Raw genomic sequence first — 22,799 nt, forward strand, 5'->3', positions numbered from 1 at the left:
ATGTAGTCAGCAGATCATTAATCCAAGTTTTCTTGTTACAGCTTTCGGTTAAATCATTTCCTCTCTGCATGCGCCAGCTCCACAAAGCTCTGCGTGATAACCATCATCTCCGTCATGGAGGCCGTATGCAATATGGCTTATTTCTCAAGGGCATTGGCTTAACACTAGAGCAAGCTCTGCAGTTCTGGAAATCTGAATTCATCAGAGGAAAGGTAGACGCAGACAAGGTAAATGGTTTGCTGAGAACAATGCTCAGTTCTTCACAGTTCTCCTCGGAACACTTCTATAGTCCACAACCAGTGTCCGTGCACACTAAAATATCTGTGTAGTGTCATGGTTCCGATAGATGAGACTAGTAAAAGCAGAACTCCAAGACAAGAGGTTTATTTAAAGAACATATTTATTGCCTACAACGTATCAGCACAGTCAAAAGTGAAACCAAGTCTGGAGTTCCCTTCCAAGCGTTGCAGTGTTACAAAGTTGAACTTCCCACCCCATCATTATGTCATTATCCACTTTCCCCAATAGAATACTTTGGTGGACTTTCTAACAGAAGGCTCAGCCCGCCAAAAGTCAGGCAGCAATGACCTTGGTTCCCATGGGACAATTTATTGTTTAATCTAACCTTAACCCCACTCATGCGCCCCTCCCAGTTCTGTGGCAACTGAAAACAAAGCAAAAATGGCTTCAGCCAGAATCGTTGCAGTGTTGACAGTTGGATCCCCTAGAGAGAGAACAAATCCTGCAGACAAAAAAAGTTAGAGTTAGGAATCTCCCCGAGGTTTATGAGGGTGCTTATCAAAAAATCTGCGTATCAATCTATCTGCCTTGATGTCAGTACTTTTTACTTCTGATAGTGGGTATCCCTTCCACTGTACTAAATATTGTAATTTTCCTTTGTACAACATAGAATCAAGAATTCGTTTTATTGCATAATGGGTCTCCCCCTGTACTAAAAGGAGACCAGGTGCTTTTTTGGGAACAGGTCTTAAGGAGGACTCCCTGACAGGTTCTCCAAGCAAAGAGCAGGTGACTGTGTGCTGTTTGGACTCATTTGTGGACTAGGGTAAAATACATAGCAAAATCCCATTGCCAATGAAAATTAAACCAGGGTTAGAGTTAGGTCTCCTTGGAGCCAGACCTGAAAAGTAATAGGGGAAGATTATTAGACTATCTAAGGGAACACCTGCTGCCGGCATCATCTTCCCATCGTCCTGTGCGCCCCCACAGGGAGGGCCTTCTCAGGATACCGCCGGTTAATGAATGCCGGCGGGTTATTCCCAGGGGAAGGGCGTTCTCTGTGGGTGCGCCTGCCCTATGGAACCAACTACCCACAGAACTTAGGACTGCCCCCGACCTTTGCTCATTTCGCCGGGACCTGAAAACTTGGCTCTTTGATCTGTTTGGTCCAGACTGTGGGGTTGTTAATTTAACTGGGTTTTAGATTTACTCTTGGGGCTTAAATTTAATTTAATTGTTTTAATTGTTTTTAATTTTTTGTATTCATGGTTTTAACTGCCCTGTAAACTGCCCTGAGTCCTATGGGAATAGGGCGGTATACAAATCCAATAAAATAAATAAATAAATTAATTAATTAATTAGAGGTTCTGACCGGAAAGCAGAGGTGACAGTTTTTCATCCGGACTTATTTGTGGATTAGGATTAGGCATCCTTGGGGTCTTGCACTCCTTGCATTTAGATCCACTTGGGGTGCATTGGAATTTCTTCCAGGCATACATTGTAAATAGCACTTCTGAAGTTCTGAATACAGTTTTCCCTAAGATTAAAACAACAGGTTCCTTGCAGCTACTATTCCACCCAGAGGCTGTCAAGAGATTTAAAAGGAGTCCCAGAGGTTGGATCAAGGTGTCACCAGCCACTCAGTCCAAGATTGATCCATCAAGTAAGGTCATGCACGGATCATATTCCAAGTCAGATCACCCCACAAGTAACAATTTATAATATAAAACATGTGTGCCATTAGGGATTGAAGCAGTAGTGCATGCACAATATGCTTTTCTTAAAATATTCTGTTGTACACTCACAAGGGAAAAGCAGAGCAAACTGAATGGCTCAATGAATGCTACCCAAGGGTTTTATCTATTTTTCAATATCGATAGAAATGTAACTACAAAATCCTGCTGATGTGTTTGGTGCAATCAGAGGATGAGCTAAGAAGAAAAATAAAACACAGCTGAGAGTGAAAAAGGGCTGCGGTGGTGAATGAGCAGACCTGGAGGGATTTCTGTGCTTGGCAGAGTAAATTGCACTAGGATCTCACTTTAAAGAGCTTCCATGCATTGCTTCTTCTTTTTTTTTCATGCATTGCTTCTTCTTTTTTTTTAAATCCCATTTATATCCCGCCCTTCTCCGAAGACTCAGGGCGGCTTACAATCTAAGCACAAATCAATGTGCTTAGCAGTAGCCTTCATTCTATGTGTATGCCTGCTTATTAGGGCTTTCACCCCCCCCCAAGCGGCATTATTACAAAGTCAGCTTATTGCCCCCAACAATCTGGGTCCTCATTTTACCTACCTTGGAAGGATGGAAGGCTGAGTCAACCTTGAGCCTGGTGGGATGCGAACCTGCACTAATTGCAGGCAGCTGGTGTTACTTAAGGAGGCATTAGCTCACTGCTCCACCAAGGCTCTTGTCCAGGTCTTAGGTGGTTTTGAGAATAAGTCAACCCCCTCATCTGTATGGCTGCCCCTCAATTACTGGAAGACAGCTGTCATGTCACCCCTAATCTTTCTCTTTGATGGGCTAGACATAGCATCCAGGCCTCTTATCATCTTAGTTGCTCTTCTCTGCACTCTTTCTAGACTCTCAGCATCTTTTTTGTATTGTGGCAATTTTCCAAAAAGCCCTTAAGAAGACCAGGTCTGAGTGTGATGGAAAGTGCACCTGAAGGAGCAGGGGGGAGAGATTTGGCAACATAAGAGTTCTCCCAGAAAGAGACCTGGATCAAGAGACTGCGCAGACCCGAGCTGGATGGGGGACCAGGAAAGAATTTTAGTGTAGATTGAATTCACACAAGATTCTCTCAGAGTATATCTAGTAAGTTAGAAGGTTATAGCTTGAATTTGGCAAGATTCTGTCGATTAGGTTTAAGCAAATAAAGGATTGAACTCAATTGGATTTCGCTGTGCCGTTTCTGGTCTTGGGCCTGACATTTCCTTCAACTATGGGATTTCTAGTTTTTTTTAGGATATCTATTTTTATGGACCTTTATATTTGTATTTGCTATTTTTCTCTCCCTAGTTTTTGAGAGGGTAAAAGTGAGGGATGGGAGGGATAGTTTCAAGCTTACATGATTCTGTTAACATAAACTCTAACGTAGGTACAACTAGCATTTCTGGTTCTGCTTCTTGTCTTGACACTAGAAATGTTATGTTAATGTCAGGCCCATCATACATCTTGCAAATCAATATAATGTCAGTTTTTGATGCAAGGATATTATATATTTGTATTGGAAAGATTATTTGATTTCCACCTTGGAAAAATCATTAACCAAGCTAAGGAAATTTGTGTTGATATACAGAATAATTTTCTACCTTACAAGTAAATCTGATGTAGAATTCAGTTCCCATTGGAAACCATCCTTGGAGTATACTGTAACTGAATACATGGATTTATACCTCATCCAAAATTTAACAGAATAACAGAGTTGGAAGGGACTTTGGAGGTCTTCTAGTCCAAAACCTTGCTCAGGCAGGAAACCCTATACTATTTTCAGACAAATGGTTGTCCAATCTCTTCTTTAAAACTTCCGGTGTTGGAGCATTCACAACTTCTGGAGGGAAGTCGTTCCACTGATTGTTTTAAGTGATAGGAAATTTCTCCTTAGTTCTAGGTTGCTTCTCTCTTTGATTAGTTTCCATCTGTTGCTTCTTGTCTTGCCTTCAGGTGCTGTGGATAATAGCTTGACTTCCTCTTTGTGGCAACCCCTGAGATATTGGAACACTGCTATCATGTCACCCCTAGTTCTTCTTTTCATTAAACTAGACATACCCAATTCCAGCAACCTTTATTTATACATTTTAGCCTCCAGTCCCGTAAAATTTTCCAAGGATAGAGTTTCCAAGGATAGAGCCCTCAATAATTCTGCACATAAATGCAACTCTCTTTATTCTTTGCCGAAGCATGGTATATGACGTAAAGTTTATCAATAAATGATTTGAATCTATTTATTCCTGACGTTTCCTTGACAACATCACCTACTGATAATTCTAGTCTGTGATTAGCACAATGCCAAACTATAATAGAATGCCAAAGTCAGGCAGCAATGTCCTTGGTTCCCACAGGACAATTTATTGTTTAATCTAACCTTAAAACCACTCATCCTCCCCTCCCAGTACTGTGGCAACTGAAAACAAAGCTAAAATGGCTTCAGCCAGGATCATTACAGTGTTGACAGTTGGATCCCCTAGAGCAGACATGTCAAACTCGCGACATCATGTGACGTCGGGCAACGTATCGGGACGGTTTTGCCATTGCCAACAATGGGGTGGGCGCGGCTTCTGGATGATGCGTCCAGCCCATGGGCCGGCAGTTTCACATCCCTGCCCTAGAGAGAGCAACAAATTAGGAATCTCCCTGAAGTTGACATTTAGTTTACATAAGCAGCAGTTGTTTTCACATCAGCCTCTGCACAGTTGGATCTCATCACAATTCTTTTCTCATAAGTTTGTATGGGTAGTTTACTTTATGTTTACAAAGATTACAAAAAGAAAATAGGAATTATTTATTATGTTCAAAAAGCAATGATGCCACTATTTATCTTATTTATTTACTAATGCTTCTCTTCTGCCCAATATCCAGAGACTAAGTGGCTTACAGAATGCTACAGTAAATATTAAAATAAAAATAAAAATCTAAAACATGGACTTGCCACACACCATTGTATAGTGTTGAACCAAATGTCCATATCTTCAAATGGCTTCTTAAACAGCCGAGTCTTTAGAATACAGAATAACAGAGTTGGAATGGACCTTGGAGGTCTTCTAGTCCAACTCCATGCACAAATAGGAGGCCCTATACCACAGGTCTGCAACCAACGGCTCCGGAGCCACATGCACCTCTTTCCACTGTCTCCTGCGGCTCCCAGTCCTCTGCCATGTGCAGTCCAAAAAAAAAAAAAAAGTGGGACTAAAAAAGTTCAAACAATCAATTCATATATGCAGGGTAGGTGCATATCTTGCCTTGGCTCCACTCTTCAGTCAAACCCTGTTTTGCGCATGCATGCACACGTGCACACATTTTTTGCGGCTCCCAGTTTTTCCTTTTGTGAGGGAACCGGTTCCGAGTGGCTCTTTCACTGTTTCAGGTTGCTGACCCCTGCCCTATACCATTCTGAACAAATGGCTGTCCAATCTCAAAAGACCTCCAGTGATGGAATATCCACAACTTCTGGAGGCAAGCCGTTCCACTTTGTTAATGGTTCTCACTGTCAAGAAATTTCTCCTTAGTTCTAAGTTGGTTCTCTCCTTGACTAATTTCCATTCATTGCTTCTTGACTTGCTTTCTGGTGCTTTGGAAAATAGGTTGACCCCCCCCCCCGGTCTTTGTCACAGGTCCCTTCAAAAGCTAAAGGTGGAGGATGACCAGATATCAAGGAGTCATCTGTTTCAAAGACAATCATTGCCAAGAAGGCTCTTTTGCTGGGATCTGTGTAGGTGATATTCCCTCAGAGAAGGAATCTTCAGCAGTTTTCTCTTCTGACCTCAACAGGATGATAACCCAGAGAATGTGGCCTTGTAGAAAGCAAGTCTCTGACCTTCCTTCCTTCCTTCCTTCCTTCCTTCCTTCCTTCCTTCCTTCCTTCCTTCCTTCCTTACTTCCTTCCTTCCTTCTTTTTATTTACAGAGTTTGTAGACTACTCTAATGAATTGGTTCTGAGGTACAAATTCACCAAATCTGTAATTTGGGTTAAAATAAATACATCTTGAAGTAAAACTGAGATTATTCATTATGAAACAACCAAATACACCTGGACTCAAACATTCTGGTAACACAATTACAAATAATTATTCTTTCTAAAACCTGGAAATGCTACAACAAAGAAAGAATGTTTTATCATATGTGATGGTTATTCAAAACATTTTTTAAGAAATCTTACATGGACTGCAGGGTGGATGGAGAATCGGTCCTGTTAAAGTTGTCCACTCTGCTGACAGGCAAATATGGTTGGATTTCATTGTTATCAGCCTGCATTGTCTTCAGTTCTCTAACTTTACAGGTGATAAGAATTGTTTGCCAGATCTGGAGAATACAATGTGTTTGAAGTTTAGCAATTTTCAACTTCTTAGTAACCACTTTCAAGTTGTTCAGTGGTTAAAAGATTTGGAATTTTAAAAAATCAAGCCTTTGAGGTAACATTTGACAAGTAAACTCAAATAATCTCCAGGCTTAGAAGTTCTAACTAGTATAAAATGCTGAAAGGAACATCTTACAGTGAATGGTTAGACCTTTTTCAAAGGTAGCACCTTGGCTGCTGGTTTACTACCCAAATAAGTTCAAAGTTGTAATGACATACAGAGCTCTTTTTAACTTACCGTAAGTCATGGCTGTCTAGCAAAGTACTTGCTCCCTGATGTTTCTGACTGTCATTTAAAAGCTAGTGGAAATGTCTTCCTTAGGGTGTCACATCTGCCAGGAATTTCATACATGGCAACCCAAGAGAGAACATTCTCAATTCAAGTACTCTATTCCTCAGTTGGCACGAAGCATTGCAAGCTTTCAGCTCCAGTTTAAATTAAATTTTGTTGAAGTTATACCCCACCTTTTTATTTGTATTATACAAATGTAGGATTTTTTTTAAAAAATACTACACATAAACATAACTCTAGAGCCAGGATCCATAAAATAATGAACAATTAAAATCAGAATAGGCAATCAGATAATTCTAGGAAATGGTATAATCGGTTTACGTTGTGGACTATTCACATAGCATTTTGGCTTAATTTTTTTTGCACTGTAATCTGAAGCAATGTACAGACCTAATAAAAATAATGTTTGTTTGTTCAGCTTTAGTAGCCATTAGTTAAATTTATACTTAATACTGCTAAATACATGGTCAAGAACCTACTTCAGGTATTAAAATTATTCTGAAATGGGTATTTCACACAAAGCATATTGTCTTCCAAATACATTCTTCAAAAATGTACCTAAGTGCCTTAAGGTTCATATACTATAATTCATGAATCATATTAGTGCCCCCTAACCCCACCCCCAAGTGGTGGGATTCAGCCAGTTCACACCACTTCGGCAGAACCGGTAGCTAATTTTTTGTTGCTCAGGCCCAGAATGGACTTCCGGAAGCGGCACCCACACAGAGAACCGGTTGTTCACATATTTGAACAACCACTACTGCTGCCCCCTCCCCCCATTCAAAAGGATTCCTTATCCAATGTAGATAATAAACTCTTAGTGAACAATTAAAGATTGAGAATACGGTACAAAGTAATACAGGTAGTTCTTGGCCTACAACCACAATTTAGCCCAAAATTTATGTTGCTAAGCGAGACAGTTGTTAAGTGAGTTTGGCCTCATTTTATGCCCTTTCTTGCCACATTTGTTAAGTGAACCACTGCAGTTGTTAAGTCAGTAACATGGTTGTAAAGTGAATCTGGCTTCCCCATTGACTTTGCTTGTCAGAAGTTCACAGAAGGTGATCATGTGATCCCAGGACACTGCAACCGTCATAAATACATGCCAGTTGCCAAGCCTCCGAATTTTTATTATGTGACCATGGGGATGCTGCAATGGTCATAAGTGTGAAAAGTCATAAGTCACTTTTCCGGTGCCGTTGTAACTTCAAACTATCACTAAACAAATAGTTGTAAGTCGAGGACTACCTGTAATGATCCCAACTATAGTTTGGAGAATGTTATGACTGAACAAGTAAGCAAAATAAAATGTTTCACATAAGGGCTTTCAAATGATTCCAGGTTTGGTTCAGTCACCAGTGTAATTTTTCCATTATCCTGCGGTCAGGATTCTGGAAATGCGGTCAATTTAGGAAAACTCTGTTTTTACCAGATCATAGAGTGGGGAACGCCACACATCCCCCCAAACAGATTCTTTAAATGAGATTTCTCTGTATAATTTCTGCAAATGTATCTTCAAACTTCTGCTTATAATAATGCAGTAATTAACAGGAAGGGCTGTCATGTGTTCTTGAAAGAACTACATTTCATCTGCTAACTGAACGATGAGCCAAATTGCTAGTTCAAAAACGTTATTTTGAATATTTTTGTAGTCCTCTTGCCAGAGATTAATGCATATCATTTTTTTTCCTTATTAGTGCTGTTAATCTCTGATTGATAGATTTTTAAAAGGTTACTTTTGAGGATCTTTGATAAATTTTAATGAGTGCTTAGATCTTCAGGTCAATTCATATAAAACCCTGCCATTTTAATTTCAGTATACATATACACGCAAGCATGCATGCTGTATGCATAAATATATGCACATATGTACACATGTTCTTGAAGAAAGCTGACACTTAAAAGACTTCTGGTTTACCTCCAAAGTAAAATAGATTAATAAGAATGCCTTTGGGCTATACTTTTTTGGGGGGTGCCTTTCAGTTAGTCTTGACTCCTGGAGACTGCCTGAATGAGTCCCTGCAGTTTTCTTGGCAAGGTTTTTTTTCCAGAAGTGCTTTGGCCTTGTCTCCTTTCTAGAGCTAAGTGAGAGTGACTGGCCCAAGGTTATCCAACTTGCTTTGTGCTCAAGGCTGGACTAGAACTTCCAGTCTCCCAGTCTCTAGTCTGGTGCCTTAATCACTATACACTATATACTAGCTCTCAGTGGTGCATTTAGATCAGGGTTATTATAGAAAATCAATGAGAAGTAGGACTGGAACTTCTTGTCTCCAGGTTCCCAGCCTGACGCCTTAATCATTACACCAATCTGGCTGTCAAAGGGATATAATTATGTGGATTTAAAAGAGTGATGTACTTTTAATTAAGCCCAGTAGTTAATGTAGATGCATGTTAATCATATCTGTGGTTTTTTCCTAAAATATCTTCTTCTTTTTTTTTGCAAGTAATTGACTCATTCACCTCATGGTTAAATGAACTTGGGGAAAACTGCCAGATAATATTCAATACATTTCTACTAAAATAGCTAGTCAATTTTCATTCTAAAGAAAGCTATCTGTTAGAAATAACTTTTAACTCTTGACATTCTGAAAGGTGCTGAAAAAGAACATTTCTTTTTCAGAAGTCATTTGGTTATTAAAACAGTGATGACTAGGTGTCCATTAGAGTTGTTTTGTTGTTATTTAAAGGGGAGATCAGACTTATACTTTAGGACTGCTTTGATTTTATGTTGATGTTTTTATTTTGTAAACCAGCTAGAGTCTATATGAATAGATGATATTTTTTAAAAATGTTAATTAATAACAAATAGTAATGAATGCAAGTTTGGGATGCATATTGTGTTGATTTCTAATGTTATTTTGTTATATAGCCATTATTAAGCTGTTCTCTATCAGGATAAGCAATGTTATGCAAAGAGCAGAACAGAAGCAAAAGTAGTAAGCCAATCAAAACAATGAGAAAAAGAAAACAATTGAAAGTTTTACACTATCATAGCTAAAAGACTTTAAAGGTAAAGGTAAAGATTCCCCCGCACATGCGTGCTAGTCGTTTCCAACTCTAGGGGCTGGTGCTCATCTCCGTTTCAAAGCCAAAGACCCAGCGCTTGTCCGAGGACGTCTCCGTGGTCATGTGGCCGGCATGACTAGACGCCAAAGGCGCATGGAACGCTGTTACCTTCCCACCGTAGTGGTCCCTATTTTTCTACTTGCATTTTTACGTGCTTTCGAACTGCTAGGTTGGCAGAAGGTGGGATGAGTAACAGACGCTCACTCTGCTACACGCCACTCAGGATTCGACCTGCCAAACTACCGACCTTGTGATCGACAAGCTCAGCGTCCTAACCCACTGAGCTAGACTAACACAATTCATAATATCTCTCTATCCATTTCTATCCTTAAAAACCATTTAACTATGTCCATATACTCCTTCACACACTGTTCTTTAATTTTTTTCATGCCATTTTGAGGATAACATTAACTCTGTTCCCATTAGCAATTCACCATTTTATCTTTGCAATGCATCCATGCTCTCTTTGACCTTCATTTTCCATATAATCATAGAGTATTGTTATTATTTTTTGTATCAGTCAGAAACTTCATTGCCTTCTGAGTTTTCTGATATAATGTCTACAATTTCCAGAGACTGCATTGTATTAATTTCTTTTACTTATTTTCCTCCTCCTGTTAATTTCTATTCATGTATTTGTGTGTGTGTGTGTGTGTTCGACATCTTTGAGAGTGTATCTGCTTTGGTTGGATCAGAGTCCTGTTTCCTTCTCATAAGCATTGTTTATAATTATGTGCTTACTATATCACTTTATGGGATTTTCTAGTCTTCCTAGACATGTTTCTCCTTTAGAACGTAAAGCCCCTGAATCTGGCCTATCTTCCCTGGAAGGTTACTAACATTTGCTCTTTTGAAATGCAATATGCAGATCTGAGTTTTCTCAGTTTCTCCTCCATGGGTATTATAAATTGAAGGATAGCACAATCGTCGTCAGTTTCGTTTCTTTGAAATGCTCCCTGTTGGCGAGGATTAGGCACAGATAGCAGACTTGTTCTTTCTTCCAACTTTTGACAACGGAAATTGACAGCAAGAATTTTTTTGGAGTTAACCAAGTTAACTTGGCAGAATTGGATTCCCTTCAGATGTCAGAATAATTGAAATCCCCCATTATCAGGATTGCGCGCCTCTTTAAAAGACTGGTTGTCTGACACAGAAAAGCTTCCTTCTGCTGCCCAGGCAATCTATAATAAACTCCCCTGATGATATCACTTTTGATTCTTCCCTTTTATTCTTATTCAAACACTTTCAGGGGGATCGCCCTACTCTGGTCCTGGAATGTCTGTGCAAATGCGCATTTTTCTTTTTTATATAGTGCAACATTTTTGGTCTTCCATTGCTCTTAATGGTATGGTAGGTGGGGATGACCGTGGGAGACAGGAGGAAGAATTGTAGCTTAGACAACAGTCATGCAAAAGGTATCTCAGCCCACGGAAGAAAAACGGATACGGGAAGCATCTTGGAAAGGCACTTCTCTAGGTTGCTGGAAAATAAAAATAAAGGAGGGGAGAGGTCCTTCCAGACTTGGAAGGCTGGTGTCTGCCCTTCAAGGTAGTCTAGACAAGAAACGCAAACTGTGAGTAATAATCCTAACTTTACTATAAGGTTACAGCAACAAAAACCTGCATGTCTTGACTCTTCTTCTGGACTTTCAAGGTCATTCCCACATACCACTATAGTGGGACTGTTCTTTAAGCTAGTTGTAGCTTTCCAGTGATATGTGCCAATCGCAGATATTATCCTACTATCTCAGGGATGACTATCAAATTATGTTGGTCTTCCTGACTTAGAATCCCTAATTCTCCCTGCTTATTTCCAATACTTAGTGCATGTGTGAGGCTTTGAGTGACAGTACCTACAGACTTCTCTGTTGTAATTTCCTGAGAAATTCTTGGCTTCTAAGTTCTCTATGTTTGAATTACCTGGTCTTAATACTTGGTTACGTGTTTACCTCTGAGTTTTTGCTGCTTTGGCCCTTTTGTCTTCTCTTGATGCTCTTCTGATGTGACTGGGTACCACCTTCCAGACACTTCCTAATCATCATAAGATGTAGTCCATCTCTTCCCAGGAGTCCTTTATGAAGGTAATGTAAGCCACTGTCATTTAATCCAAACCCTTCTTAGTGACACCATCTGTGTAGTTTGTTCCTGCAGTCTATATTTAACTCTCTGCCATCTTTTTTAAAATGTTCCCTAACAGCAGATTATTGTTTAACTATTTACTCTGAGAAGTATTTAAACATTTGACAAGTTTTTAATACCCTTCCTAAATTAGAATAAGTCTGGTTTCTATCAATTGCTTCTTCTGAAAAAATTCAATCAGAAAACTCAGTAGCAAGTAAATGGTGTCTAATGATGAAAAAACAATTTCCTTATTCTTTGTGTATGTGTTGAAAGTTATTCATAATTTCCTGAAGTGAAATATGTGTGCATTCTAAATTATAGCGCCAAATTTCATTGCTATCCAGTGACTAAAGTAATATTCTCTTTGAAATGTTATTAATGTATGTTTTTCAAGCTTATAATGGTGTAATTTTACTCTAAATATGTTAAAGAAAGAATCTGGTATGAAAATTTAAAACCCATCAGTTTTCCTTAACTTGAATAATGAAACTCAGTAATGTCTATTGTTAATAAATGCTATATCAAAATGTGTCTTGTAATGCACCCTATGGATTTTTTTTTAAAAAAGGCTTTCTATCAGAATCAATTTCTGCCATGTGCATGTAGAATTCTTCCAGCTTGTGAAAGTCAGAGGCACATCTCTTTTGAATAATTACCAGGAAGTGTGATAGAAGTTATATTTTAAATGTTGAATTGATTAGTCCTTAACAGACACAAAAATCCAGTTCTACCAAACAGTCTTAAAAAAAACTAAAATATAACTTACATCCTTATCTTTTCTTCTACTCACTAGAGGAATCTTAAATTATGAGATCCCAATTGTTGTTGTTGTTGTTGTTGTTAGTTGCGAAGTCATGTCCGACCCATCGCGACCCTATGGACAATGTTCCTCCAGGCCTTCCTGTCCTCTACCATCTTCTGGAGTCCATTAAAGCTCACGCCTACTGCTTCAGTGACTCCATCCAGCCACCTCATTCTCTGTCATCCCCTTCTTCTACTGCCCTCAATCTTTCCCAGCATTAGGCTCTTCTCCAGTGAGTCCTTCCTTCTCATTAGGTGGCCAACGTATTTGAGTTTTAGCTTCAGGATCTGGCCTTCTAAAGAGCAGTCAGGGTTGATCTCCTCTAGGACTGACCAGTTTGATCGCCTTGCAGTCCAAGGGACTCGCAGGAGTCTTCTCCAGCACCATAGTTCAAAGGCTTCAATTCTTTGGCGCTCAGCCTTTCTTATGGTCCAGCTTTCACTGCCATACATTGCAACTGGGAAGACCATAGCCTTGACTATACGCACTTTTGTTGACAGGGTGATGTCTCTGCTTTTTAGTGTGCTGTCTAGATTTGCCATGGCTTTCCTCCCCAGGAGCAAGCGTCTTTTAATTTCTTGGCTACAGTCCCCATCTGCAGTGATCTTGAGCCCAGGAAAATAAAATCTGTCACTACCTCCATTTCTTCCCCATCTATTTGCCAGGAATTGAGAGGGCCAGATGCCATGATCTTGGTTTTCTTAATGTTTAGTTTCAACCCAAGTTTTGCACTCTCCTTCTTCACTCGCAACAAGAGGCTCTTTAGTTCCTCTTCACTTTCTGCCATTAGAGTGGTATCATCTGCATATCTTAGGTTGTTGATGTTTCTTCCGGCAATCTTAATTCCAACTTTTGATTCATCTAGCCCTGCCTTTCTCATGATGTGCTCTGCATATAAGTTAAATAGGCAAGGTGACAGTATACAGCCTTGCCGGACTCCTTTCCCAATTTTGAACCAATCAGTGGTTCCGTGTCCAGTTCTCACTGTTGCTTCTTGGCCTGCATATAGGTTTTTCAAGAGACAAATAAGATGGTCTGGTATGCCCATCTCTTTAAGGACTTGCCACAGTTTGTTATGATCCACACAATCAAAGGCTTTATGTCCAAATTCTCAGAAAGTTAAAACCAGGTGACAATGAGTTTACAATTTTGTTTGCAGAAGTATTGATAACAGCTTATCATTTGGCTACTTGAACATCATTAGATCTCTTAATTCTCATAGTAGAAAAAGTTCCTAGAAGGAATCTCCATTTCTAATTAAGTCCATTAGATTTGTATTTAAGTCTATAATTTGGAGAGGGATTATAGGAAACACTCTTCTGATAAGTGACAATCTCCATAAAACAAACTTTCGGAGTATTTAGAGTTTACTGGAGCAGGCAAAATAGTTACTTTCAAAATGTAGTATCTATTCACCTGAAATCTCTTCAGTAAATATTTGTTACTTTTCAGTCACTTCTAGTTTGCTAATTCAACAGCTGCTGAAGCATATTCTTTCTTCATACCTAGTGATTTTGGTAATTGTAGTAAAAATGTGTTGATTCAAGTCTTATTAGTAGCACTAGGCTCCTTCATTAAATAGTTCCAACTGTAACTGGATTAAATAATACCAAAGTTCTCTTTCTCCAGTTTTACAAGAGATGGTAGCAAAATAATTGCTGAGACTTTTTAATCTATCTTGCCTTCTAATTCTTTACTCTCATTCTTTTATTCATCTCTCTTCCTTTTTTCCCATTCTTTTCTTATAGGGTTGGTAGACCATTGCCTTTTAACCTTTGCTTCTCACCACTTAGAAACATGCTTATTTATGTCCTTTGTAGAAAAAGTCTTCCCTTGATCCTTCTGTTTGCGCTAACATCTGTCCAACTCTGAACAGGTCTGAATGACTATCTGCCAATAGCTAAAATATTTCTCAGAGTAACCCTGCAGATGATCCTGTGCTTGTCTCTCCCTAGAAAATCATCCTAAATAGGGTGGCTGAAAAATAGTTGGGAGAATAAGATAAGAGCAGAGAAATAATTACATTTTGCTGCCCTTGTCACCACAGGCCACTCTGAATATTGGAAGTTGTTTAATAAATTCTTGCCTATTAATTTGAATTTACAAGTGTTATTTAAAGGTGTTATCCTACTACATGCCATAGGTCTTTCAAATTAGGATATCCTTTTTTATAATGTGATAGTATAATTAATGCTAGTAGATTTAGTAATTTAATCCTGTATTTGTACGCGCTTAGATCCAGTTTGATGTTGTGGCTGAGGTGCTGAACTGGAAAGCAGGACACTCATAAGGGCATTTCACTTCTGTTAGCATTCCTTATTGGCTTCTTTCTAGAACCCGGTTGCTTTATACGTGTGTGTGTGTGTGTGTGTGTGTGTGTGTGTGTGTGTATGTTAAATGCTTGTTAACTATTTAGATTACCTTGCTAGGCCCCAAACATGGGACAAATCTTTATTTCCTGTTTCGGCCTAACCGAAGGCCATTGACAGGCAGTAGTCACAACAGTGACAGCTCATATTTGTGTAAATTTTAGATTGCTAAAAAAGAATTAAAGGGAGACTGATATGCATTTCAAACTTATTTGTTTTCATCAGTCAGCCATACCCTTCTGAAATTCGAACCTGGGCTGATTGCACATTAGGCAGTTGTTTTAACCTCTAGGCCACAAGCTCTATCTCACTTTGGCTGACTGATGAAAACAAATAAGTTTGAAATGCATATCAGTCTCCCTTTAATTCTTTGTTAGCAATCTAAAATTTACACAAGTATGAGCTGTCACTGTTGTGACTACTGCCTGTCGATGGCCTTCGGTTAGGCCGAAACAGGAAATAAAGATTTGTCCCATGTTTGGGGCCTAGAAAGGTAATCTAAATAGTTAACAAGCATTTAACACATATCTCCCTTGCTTCTCAGCTAACAAAGTGAGATAGAGCTTGTGGCCTAGAGGTTAAAACAACTACCTAATGTGCAATCAGCCCAGGTTTGAATCTCAGAAGGGTATGGCTGACTGATGAAAACAAATAAGTTTGAATTCTTTAATTCTTTGTTAGCAATCTAAAATTTACACACACACACACACACACACACACACACACACAAAATTCAGAAGTGCATGCTACTCAAGAATCTCTGCCCTTACTCCACTGGATAATCAACAGCAGTCGTCTTTTTCGCCCTCACAGCGCAGCACATAAGCCCTCAGAACTCACAACTTTTCTGGTAGTTCTCCTCTCTTCCTCTTGCGGAACTCCTCTGACAAAGTCCGTTAACCTCTTTGTTTTGTTGGGGGGGGGAGGAGTCTGTTCTTTAAAATCTGGTGAAAACCTCTGAATTATTTAACATTGGCTCATAAGATGCGAGACAGTCTTCACCAGTGTGGCCGTGGCTACACCACTACACCTCAGGTTTCCTCACTCTCTATGAAGAAAGAATCAAATTACTATGCTGCAATGTATTCAGAAGTGTAGTTAAAAGCACACTTTGGAAAATAAGGTGTGTGTGTGTGTGTGTGTGTTTCTGAGTAAATATTCTCTTGTGCTGCAAGAGACATGGAACCTCTGAAGACCATCATGTTTTCCAGAATTGAGGGTAAAGGTTAACTGCTTTCAGCCTGAAGTAAGCCTGGTTGTCCAAATTCTCTTGCTTCTATATGGAGATTTTTTTTTAACTTTTCAGAGTTGTTTGGAGCTTCCAAAATATTTAAGTTGGAAGATACGTTCAAGATGTAATATTATTCCCTTGCCACACCTCATTGTTTTTCTTTTTAGTCTCTGTGCATTGACACTTTAGAGATCTGTCTAAGTGCAAAGAACCATTTGGAAATAGTCCATTGCTGAGACTTGGGTTGGAGTCCCTTTCCTCCTTGGTGTGTATGCAGTTGAATAGAGCTCCTATCCTGCTTTTACATTCTTTTCCAGGTATTGAATAGGTAGCATTATAAAGAACTTTCTTGACTTTCTTTCAGCCAATAGTGACAAAATGGTGGAAATGATTTTGACTAGATTGAAATATTGATGTGGGGAGGAATGGCAACCAGAAACATACTTTTTGTACAATTTTAGTTTTAAATTTATTTATTTAAATGTGCATATCTTTTGCACCAGGTGCTTGTTGGGGAACCCTAAAACAGAATAGACTGTAAGACTGAAATCTTCATACTGTTGGTTTAAACCAGGTGTGTCCAACCTTTTGGCTTGCCTGGTCCACACTGAGTGAAGAGGAATTGTCTTTGGTTGCATATATAAAATATATAATATAGTTAATGTATATAAATTACATAATAAATTTTTACGATCTTCTGGACTGCATTACTGTGTCCAGGACACACCTGGTTTAAATCCTAATGAAATGTGAGTCTTTAAAAGTCATGAGCTCCTTTGTTTTGTGATAAGACAGGAAGGCCAAGGTATTTATTTTCTGCTTCTCTCTGGAACAGTATTCCCATGTATATAATTTAATAATTTAATTTAATAATAACATTTATATACCGCCCTTCTCCCTGAGGACTCAGGGCGGTTCACAGGGCAGAATAAAATAGTGAATACAAACATTAAAAAAACATTAAACAAATTGCCCTAGTTAAAAACAATATAAATACAACACTAAAAACCCCCAGAAAAGTTAAAAAACAAAAAATAAAAATAACCCCAACACTCCCCCTCAGGCTAGGCCGGCTTGTACAAACAGAAATGTCTTAAGATCGCGACGAAAGGAGCGAAGATCGGGCGCCATCCGGAGCTCAACCGGTAGCTGATTCCACAGCTCCGGAGCGCCCACAGAGAAGGACCTCCCCCTGGGGGCCACCAATCGACATTCTCTGATCGGTGGCACCCTGAGGAGGCCCTCTCTGTGGGAACGCACAGGGCGCAGGGAGCTTGATGCCGGCAGCAGATGTTCCCTGAGGTACTCCGGCCCCATGCCATGGAGTGCTTTAAATACCGTTACCAGTACCTTGAATCTCACCCGGAAGACAACTGGCAACCAATGCAGCTCACGGAGCAGAGGCGTAACGTGGGAGTATCGGGAGACTCCCAACACCACTCTCGCGGCTGCATTCTGTACCAGTTGGAGCTTCCGAGTAGTCCTCAAGGGCAGCCCCATGTAGAGAGCGTTGCAGTAGTCCAGACGAGAGGACACGAGCGCATGAGTGACCGTGCATAAATCGTCCCGGCTAAGATAGGGCCGCAACTGACGCACCAGGCGAACCTGTGCGAAGGCCCCCCTAGTCACGGCTCCTATATGGTCTTCCAAAGTGAGCCGTGAATCCAGGAGGACCCCCAAGTTGCGAGCCCTATCTACGGGGGGTAATAGTTCACCCCCCATAACTAGAGGTGGAATGTCCGAATAAACCCGGGACGAAGGTATGCAAAGCCACTCAGTCTTGTCGGGGTTGAGCTGGAGTCTGTTCCTCCCCATCCAGACCCGAACCGCCTCCAGGCAACGGGACATCACGTTGAGGGCATCACTGGGGTGGTTTGGGGTCGAAAAGAAAAGTTGGGTATCATCAGCGTACTGATGATACCCAAACTCCAAAGCCACGAATGATCTCACCCAGCGGCTTCATGTAGATGTTGAACAGGAGAGGCGAGAGGACCGACCCCTGAGGAACTCCACAAATGAGAGACCTCGCGGTCGACCTCTGCCCCCCTGCCAACACCGACTGCGAACGTCCCAAGAGATAGGAGGAGAACCACTGCAAAACTGTGCCTCCCACTCCCAATCCCCTGAGACGCCGCAGCAAGATACCATGGTCGATGGTATCGAAAGCCGCCGAGAGGTCTAATAGGACTAGGACAGAGGAATGCCCCCTGTCCCGAGCCCTCCAGAGATCATTCACCAGCGCGACCAATGCCGTCTCCGTGCTGTACCCGGGCCTGAAACCCGATTGGTACGGGTCTAGATAATCCGCTTCATCCAGGACCAAAGGGAGCTGATGCGCCACCACACTCTCAACAACCTTCGCAAGAAAGCGAAGGTTGGAGACAGGACGAAAGTTGTTCAATACAGCCGGGTCCAGGACAGGCTTCTTGAGGAGAGGCCTCACCACCGCCTCCTTCAAGACGGCGGGGAAGATACCCTCACTCAAAGAGGCCGATATAACTGCCTGGAACCAGCTGCGTGTCCTCTCCCGGGCTGCATAAACCAGCCAGGAAGGGCACGGGTCCAGTAAACATGTGGTGGTGCTCAGCCTCCCCATGATCCTGTCCACTTCCTCCGGAGTTACAGAATCAAACTCCTCCCAGATGGTATCGACAAGACCATCCGTGTCCTGATCGTCAGACTCTGCCCAGTCAGAGTCCAAACCGGTCCGAATCCGAGCGATTTTGTCCGACAGATGTTGGTTAAACTCCTCGGCACGTCCCTGCAAGGGATCCTCCCTCACCTCCTGATTTAGGAGGGAGCGAGTCACCCTAAACAGGGCGGCCGGGCGATTATCTGCGGACGCAATAAGGGTGGCGAAGTGGTTAGACCTCGCCTCCCTAATTGCAGCGAGATAAGACCTAATATAGGCTCTTAGTCGCAATCGGTCGGGTTCGGATCGGCTGGACCTCCAACCGCTCTCTAGGCCCCGTCTCCGACGCTTCATCTCCCGGAGCTCCGCAGAGAACCATGGAGCCCGACGGGATCTGCACCGGGTCAGGGGCCGCAAGGGTACAACTCGGTCAAGGGCCTCAGTGGCCGTCCTTTCCCAGGCCTCCACTAGGGCCTCGGCCGAGCTGTGAGTGAGGGAGGCAGGTGGGGACCCCAGCGCCGCCTGGAACCTTTGGGGATCCATTAAGCGTCTGGGGCGGTACCATTTGAGTGGTTCCAAACGCCCACGGCGGGGGGTGGCAAAACGGAAGACCAGCCGCAGGAGATGATGATCGGTCCATGACAGGGGCATAATAATTGGAGAGCCCCCACCAAGATCATCTAACCACCGTCCAGCCAAGAAAACAAGGTCAAGGGTGTGGCCTCCTTCATGAGTCGGTCCCGTAATTACTTGCGTCAGGTCCATGGCCGTCATGGAGGCCATGAACTCCCGAGCTAACTCAGATGATCCTCCCAGCGATGGTAGGTTGAAGTCCCCCAAAACTATAAGTTTCGGGAACTCAACCACCAGCCCCGAGAGGACATCAAGCAGCTCAGGCAGGGCTGCTGCTGCGTGACTAGGCGAAAGGTACACCAGCAGCAAGCCCAACTGCGCACCAGGGCCGCATCTCAAAAAGAGAGACTCACACCCGACTGTCTGGGGAACGGTGGCCTCCCGCGGACACAAGGTCTCCCTCACAACAACAGCCACTCCCCCACCCCTACCCTGAGCCCGAGGCCGGTGCAGCACCCGGAAACCTGGTGGGCAAAGATCAACCAGAGGAACACCGCCCTCTGGGCCCAACCAGGTCTCCGAGATGCAAGCCAGGTCAGCCTGCTCACCCTCGACCAAGTCTCGAACGAGAGGAGCCTTATTAACGACCGACCTGGCATTCAAATACACCAGCCGGAGCTCAGGAGGCTGCACATCCTCACTCCCGGGACCTCGGGGCGGAACCAGAGGGTCGGAGTGCCTCACCGCTTGTAAGCAGCGGAGAGGCCTTCCCTGAGACCGATACGGCCCTCTGTTCCTACACCTGCTGCCATTCCCTATCGTCGTGGGAATGGGCAATCCCACGACTGGCCCTGGAGCCCCAGAAGCAGCCGACCCCCGCTCCTCCCCATCGCGATCAGCCTCAGCACTAGCCTGAACAACGGTAGATGGACTGCCCCCCTCGTCCAAACAACCAAGAAAAGAACCCTCCCTCCTCCCTAACCCCCAAAAAAATTTTGACAGAAAACAAATCAAAGACCTCCTGTTAGGTCTACGTCGGAGGTCCGTAACCGTGCCCGGCCATCTCTCAGGATCCCAATAGATGGGACCTTCCTCGAGATTATACTCGGCTGGAAAGGCGGGCCGCCTCCAGGAGGGGGGAGCACCCCTGAGGGCGAGCAAGTCCGTAGAGGAGTACCTCAAACAAGGCATAAAGCAGTCCAGATATAGGCAGTCCATAATCAATTGATTTAAGGAGGAACCAAACAGAGAGCAAGTAGATGTCCCGAGCCTCCACCCAGCCACTGCCACTCAGCTGGGTGTCACCCCAAGACAGGCCAACCACCGCCCTCTCACGACAGTTGGAAAGCCTATACCAGGGGGGAATAGTCCGAAACATCCGTCCTGGGTACAGCATGACCCCTAGAGCTCTCACCTCTAGGGGCAGCAGATGTAAGTTCAGGCCACCCTCTCACTGTGGCCAATACCCAGGGAACTCTGAATCCTTTGGGGCCGATATGTGAATGGCAATAAAGAACAGTCCGAAGGCAGGGATAAGATAATATAAGATAATATATAATACATACATAAAGATAAATATATAACATAAATATAAATATATTATAAATACAAATATATAATATAGTAATCCCATAAAGATAACATATTCTCTTCTGGGCTTCCAGAAGTTTCTTACAAGATGGCTGTCTTCCGAGGTACGGGGGAGGGTAGTGTGATTGCAAAATCTCAGTCATGTTTTTTATTTCTTCAGTTGCTTTTAACTCTGATTGTGTTTTGTTGTCCTGTTTTCAACTTTTTAGTTGGATGTTTTGTTGTTGTAAAACACTCAGAATCTTTTGGAATGGGAAGCCATAAACATAATTATAACAGCAAATATCTACTAGAATATAGTTTGTAATAAATACAAGCTTTTTATATTATGTAGAAACTATGTATCTTAATTACCAAGTTACAAAATGAGCTAACTGAAAAAAATGTGCCATCTGTTATCCCTAACAAGGGCTTCTTTTTTTAGAGCTTGAAAGATTGTTTTCAACTAAATTGGTTTCCTCCTGTTTCCTTTGATTCTTTTTAATAACTCCATTTAAAGAAGATATTGAGGGGGGGGGAAACCCCTGTATTTCTATTTTTTTGTACGCAAAGTCCTACAGAAATATCCGGGTGAAATTCCCTTTCTGCCAAATGCTTGATAACATAGATTCAATTTTGTTGTACTTTTGAATTTTTCCACTTGTAAAACTTTTTAACAGTTATGACTACTCGAAGCATCAATATTTCATCCTTCATGGTAACTAAAATTGCATACGCTGTGCACACTCGGTTGTAAACCATCTGCTTTTTTTACTGTTTGTTTTCACTCTTCAGTTTGACAAAGGATATGCTTACAGCATCCGGCATAACTATGGAAAAGAAGGCAAGAGAACGGATTATACTCCATATAGTTGCATGAAAATTATCCTGTCCAATCTCCCAGGCCAAGGGGATTATCACGGTGAGTGCTTCTTCCTGACAGGCAGCTTTAGAAGCCAAAGGATTGGTTGGCTGAATTAGTGGCAGAGGTTGGATTTGCGGCTTAAGGCAGCCTTTGCTGTCACGTCAAGTGTGCTGCTCCTCTTCTTACAATTTGTCTTATTATCGAACCAGGTCAGACAAAAGAGGTTCATTCAGTCTGTGCTCCGCTGAGCCTTGCTGCGTTTCTTCTTTTGCTTGTTTTCATCCCCACAATGTTTCAAAGCAACAAGTGCCTCAGCGCTTTTTTTTTGCCAGCAAACTGTCAAAGAGCTATAAATCATTTGATTTCCCCCCCCCCCCCAGAAACCAGACACTCTCCAGAATCTACGGGATGTTGTAAATCTAATGATTCATTGTCTCTAGAGTGAAACGGGGAGTACTGTAATACATTTCCACAAATTACATAAAATCAGGTTTTCTTCCAAATGTTTAGTTTTTCCTTTAAGAGAAGGAAGTTACTTGCCAATTACAGTGAATTGTTTATTTCATCCATTATTTCTCAGTCATCTAGGTCCAGTAGAGTATAGATCTCCTATAGAAAAGTGCCTAGATGATTGCATTAAGAGGAAGATATATTGATAAATCTATTTTTTTCTTTTATAAAATGGGTAAATAATAATCTAGTCTCATCCTCATTTTTATCTCTGTTCCTCAGAGTCATGCAGGCTTGAATGCAGAATTAGAATATCACTAATACTGTTTAGGATATATAGTTATAGGATTAGACAGCCAGCCAGTTTGTGCTTAAGGAAACCCTGAATTCTAGTCCCACATTTGATATGGAGCCAGCTGGATGAACTTCAGCCAGTCATTCTTTGTCAGCCCTAGGAAGCAAGCAATGGTAAACCACTTCTGAAAAATCTTGCCAAGAAAACTGTAGGGACTTT

General features: G+C 41.8%; 1 protein-coding gene across 1 annotated transcript in view; it reads left to right on the forward strand.

The window, feature by feature from the left end:
* Nucleotides 1-22,799, forward strand: part of PRIM2 (DNA primase subunit 2) — a 121,178-nt gene that overhangs the window by 68,333 nt on the left and 30,046 nt on the right. The window contains exons 10-11 of the mRNA XM_083350368.1: nucleotides 42-227; nucleotides 21,766-21,892. Coding sequence (XP_083206494.1) covers nucleotides 42-227; nucleotides 21,766-21,892 — 313 coding nt within the window. The remainder of the gene's footprint in view (nucleotides 1-41; nucleotides 228-21,765; nucleotides 21,893-22,799) is intronic.

The sequence above is a fragment of the Vipera ursinii genome (assembly GCF_947247035.1).
Source record: "Vipera ursinii genome assembly, chromosome: 1".
Lineage (NCBI taxonomy): Eukaryota > Metazoa > Chordata > Lepidosauria > Squamata > Viperidae > Vipera > Vipera ursinii.